Below are 2,999 nucleotides of genomic sequence, written 5' to 3'. Positions count from 1 at the left end.
TTTTTCTTCTTCCTTATTACGAACCTTAACCATGGGAGAATCGAAGTAGGAATCGTAATTAGCGTGGGGAGCATAGGTATGATTCCTTTCACGCGGGGAGCAAAGGTATGATTCCTTTCTGCCTAGCTAAGCATAGCGCGTAGGAAAACTGAATAACACCTTTACTCAATCAATCATTACTCGTATAATAGCTCAATATTATGCATACTCTGATTTCTCTCTTCTTAAATTTATAAGTTCAAATTTTCACACTTTATATATTGAATGAATGTCAATATATGAAGTGTCGTCAAATTTGTAAGTTCAAATTTTCACACTTTGCTAACTGGGAGTTCATGACCTGCCCTAGTAATGTCAATCTCTTAGACCCTGAACAGGCATTAAGGTTTGGCGCATCTACTTCTGAAATCCGCAGTTAGGGGTCGTCAATGGGTGCCAATGGATACTCCATATGTTGCTATTATCAACATCACCAGTACAAACACACTCACCACCACAATTAACACATATCTACATTTAAATAGACCTCCATCTAACTAAATGGGTGCCCATTGACCATCCTTATTCGCAGTACTTTCTTGTGCTGATGCTCTCATTTGGACTGACGAGGGACCTCATCATTTTTGCAAAAAAAACAAAAGAAGACGAACCTCATCAATGTCTAAGTGCAATGATCCAGGAGATCATAGAGATGTATTGCATGTTTTTCTTCTTCGTTAACATATGTACTTATGATGCTGGTTTGTTGGGGCGCGCATGTAATTAATTAAACCTCTAAACAATATTGTAAAAGGTTAGCAAGACTTGTCTTTTCTTTAAGTTCAACTTATTGCTTGTCATTGTTGTCATTAACACTAAACTTGGTCATGTCATTTGGAAACAGACAATATCTCATGATTTACTCCCCAATACAATCTCTCTCTCTCTCTCTCTCTCTCTCTCTCTCTCTCTCTCTCTCTCTCTCTGCACATTAATTGGTTTGATGAAGAACTTCTTTTAGCTTTGAGACATCACTCATCACAAGATTATAGCATGCAACAGGAGCAACCTTTTACAAGTTATGGCGAACTTATCAACCCTTGTAATATAGAAGCTTTACCATCCTGCCTTGGTTTAATTGACACAAAGTAGTACATCTGCATGCATATATTATCATGACCTGCAACTTGCTGCCCTTAATTCGAAATTTCTCCATTATTATTATTGAATGGAGATCCGGTACTAAATGTCGGAGGAACCATCACTGAAGAGGAAACCTTGAACCTCTTACTCCTCGAACCCTCCTCACTATCATCACCAAGGTTAATCCGACTACCCATCTGATTATCTGGACTATCCATCCACCCCATAATTTGGTCCATGATACTCCCTTCCCCAATTTCAGACCCTTCATAATCCACCCCTACTTGCCGTAACCCGTGGGCCCACTCGGCGCTGCAGTCCGAAATACTAGAGTTCTCCCAAGAGGAAGGCTCGGTACTAGTACTACTGTCTCCATTATTATGGGGCACTATGATGCTAGGCTGCACCACTTTCTCTATATTCTTCGTATCAATTAAAGGGCTTACTGTGTTTTGGTATTGGTATTTCCTAAAGTGGAAAATACTTGCAAAAGTAAAGTGGTCACTCACCCTGCTTTTTGAGGACTTGTTATGATCACTACTCCTAGCCATGATACTTTGGAGGTTCTTGCTTAACTTGGCCTTCAAGGAAGAGAAGCTAAGCCCTGCACCACCATGGCGGCCATCGGACGCTGACACAAAGCCCCCATTGGAAGCACTAGAGACCAATGGACTTGAGTTAGGTTTTGTGGCTGGACAGGGGGGCGCAAAGTTGGTGCGGGCGTTTTCGCCACGCAATGCTCTAGCAGCTTCATCATAAGCTCTTGCTGCTTCTTCAGGTGTGTCATAAGTGCCTAACCATAGCCTCACACGTTGGGATGAGTCCTTGATCTCTGCTACCCATCTTCCTGATGGTCTTTGCCTAACCCCAACAAACCTCCGGAGTGCAGTTTTAGTGCTTGATGGTGATTTCGTCAGCATGTTTTTGTTGGTGGTGCTGGTGCTGGCGGCAATAGTGGTTTTTGTGAGTGCTTGAGGTCCTGCCATTCACAATACAAGTATTATATCTAGGGTTTCTAGCTTAGAGCTAGGTTATTGTATGGTAATTGAGCTTTGATAAAGGGTTTTATTTTTTTTATTTTTTTTATTTTTTTCCTTTCTAGCTTTGCATGTGAAAAACACATGGAGTTGAGTTGTAATCATTTGGCCCTATATATAAGGTTGCTCTAAGAATTGATGAATATTGTTTACAATATAAGCATCTACCCATCTCTATTATTTTATTTGTTTTGGCCTTCATCTCCTACACAATATTTTATTCTTAACCGTGTGCATGATTTGCTTCCATGCCTTAGCTTGGCTTAAGAAGTCTGACATCGGCTAGCTAGCTGATAAGCACTCCATCAATATTCTTAACCCTAGCTAGCCTTAATTGCTTTTTGACGAGTCTAGATTCTGCATTTGTGTGTTTATGCTTAAAATCTAATTCTACGTTGTAATTACGGATTGTCGTGAATTATGTCATCATGAAGATGTAGTATATCGAATTTACATGTTAATTAAAATAGGGTCCATGATTTTGGATAATATAAGAGTATTGTGTATTAATTTGAGTGATCTTTACATGTACATCAAAATATCATGTGGTGTACTAGATATATTTTATAATGTCTCAGTATGTATAAGAAATTATTGATGCATTAGAACATCTCTATTGCTATGTCTAAATGAGGAGCTACTGCCACTTTTAGCACTCTTTGTCACTGTTAATGCTCGAATGAGAATGAGGAGAGAAAGTCGAGTGTACCAATATCATACTAGAGTTGCTAGATTTTTTTGGACGTTTACACATGTTCTTACAACTTGAAGTAGGGGACTCTAACATCTCACATCGATCAACGGATAGGAGGTGATGTTCCTACTCCCCTCCCTATAGCA

At 39.5% G+C, this 2,999-nt stretch overlaps 1 protein-coding gene across 1 annotated transcript; it reads right to left on the bottom strand.

The window, feature by feature from the left end:
- Positions 1-1,175: 1,175 nt before the first annotated feature.
- On the bottom strand, positions 1,176-2,108 carry LOC125473793. Its single transcript, XM_048577087.1, has one exon. The coding sequence runs from the start codon at positions 2,106-2,108 to the stop codon at positions 1,176-1,178; it is 933 nt and encodes a 310-aa protein (XP_048433044.1).
- Between the last annotated feature and the right edge of the window lie 891 nt (positions 2,109-2,999).

This window comes from the organism of the source record quoted next, unplaced genomic scaffold, assembly GCF_019419815.1.
Source record: "Pyrus x bretschneideri cultivar Hongxiangsu unplaced genomic scaffold, Pyrus_bretschneideri_v1 Contig97, whole genome shotgun sequence".
Classification (NCBI taxonomy): domain Eukaryota; kingdom Viridiplantae; phylum Streptophyta; class Magnoliopsida; order Rosales; family Rosaceae; genus Pyrus; species Pyrus x bretschneideri.
The sequence above is the reverse complement of the archived record's forward strand: the minus strand, read 5'-3'. Positions and strand labels throughout refer to the sequence as shown.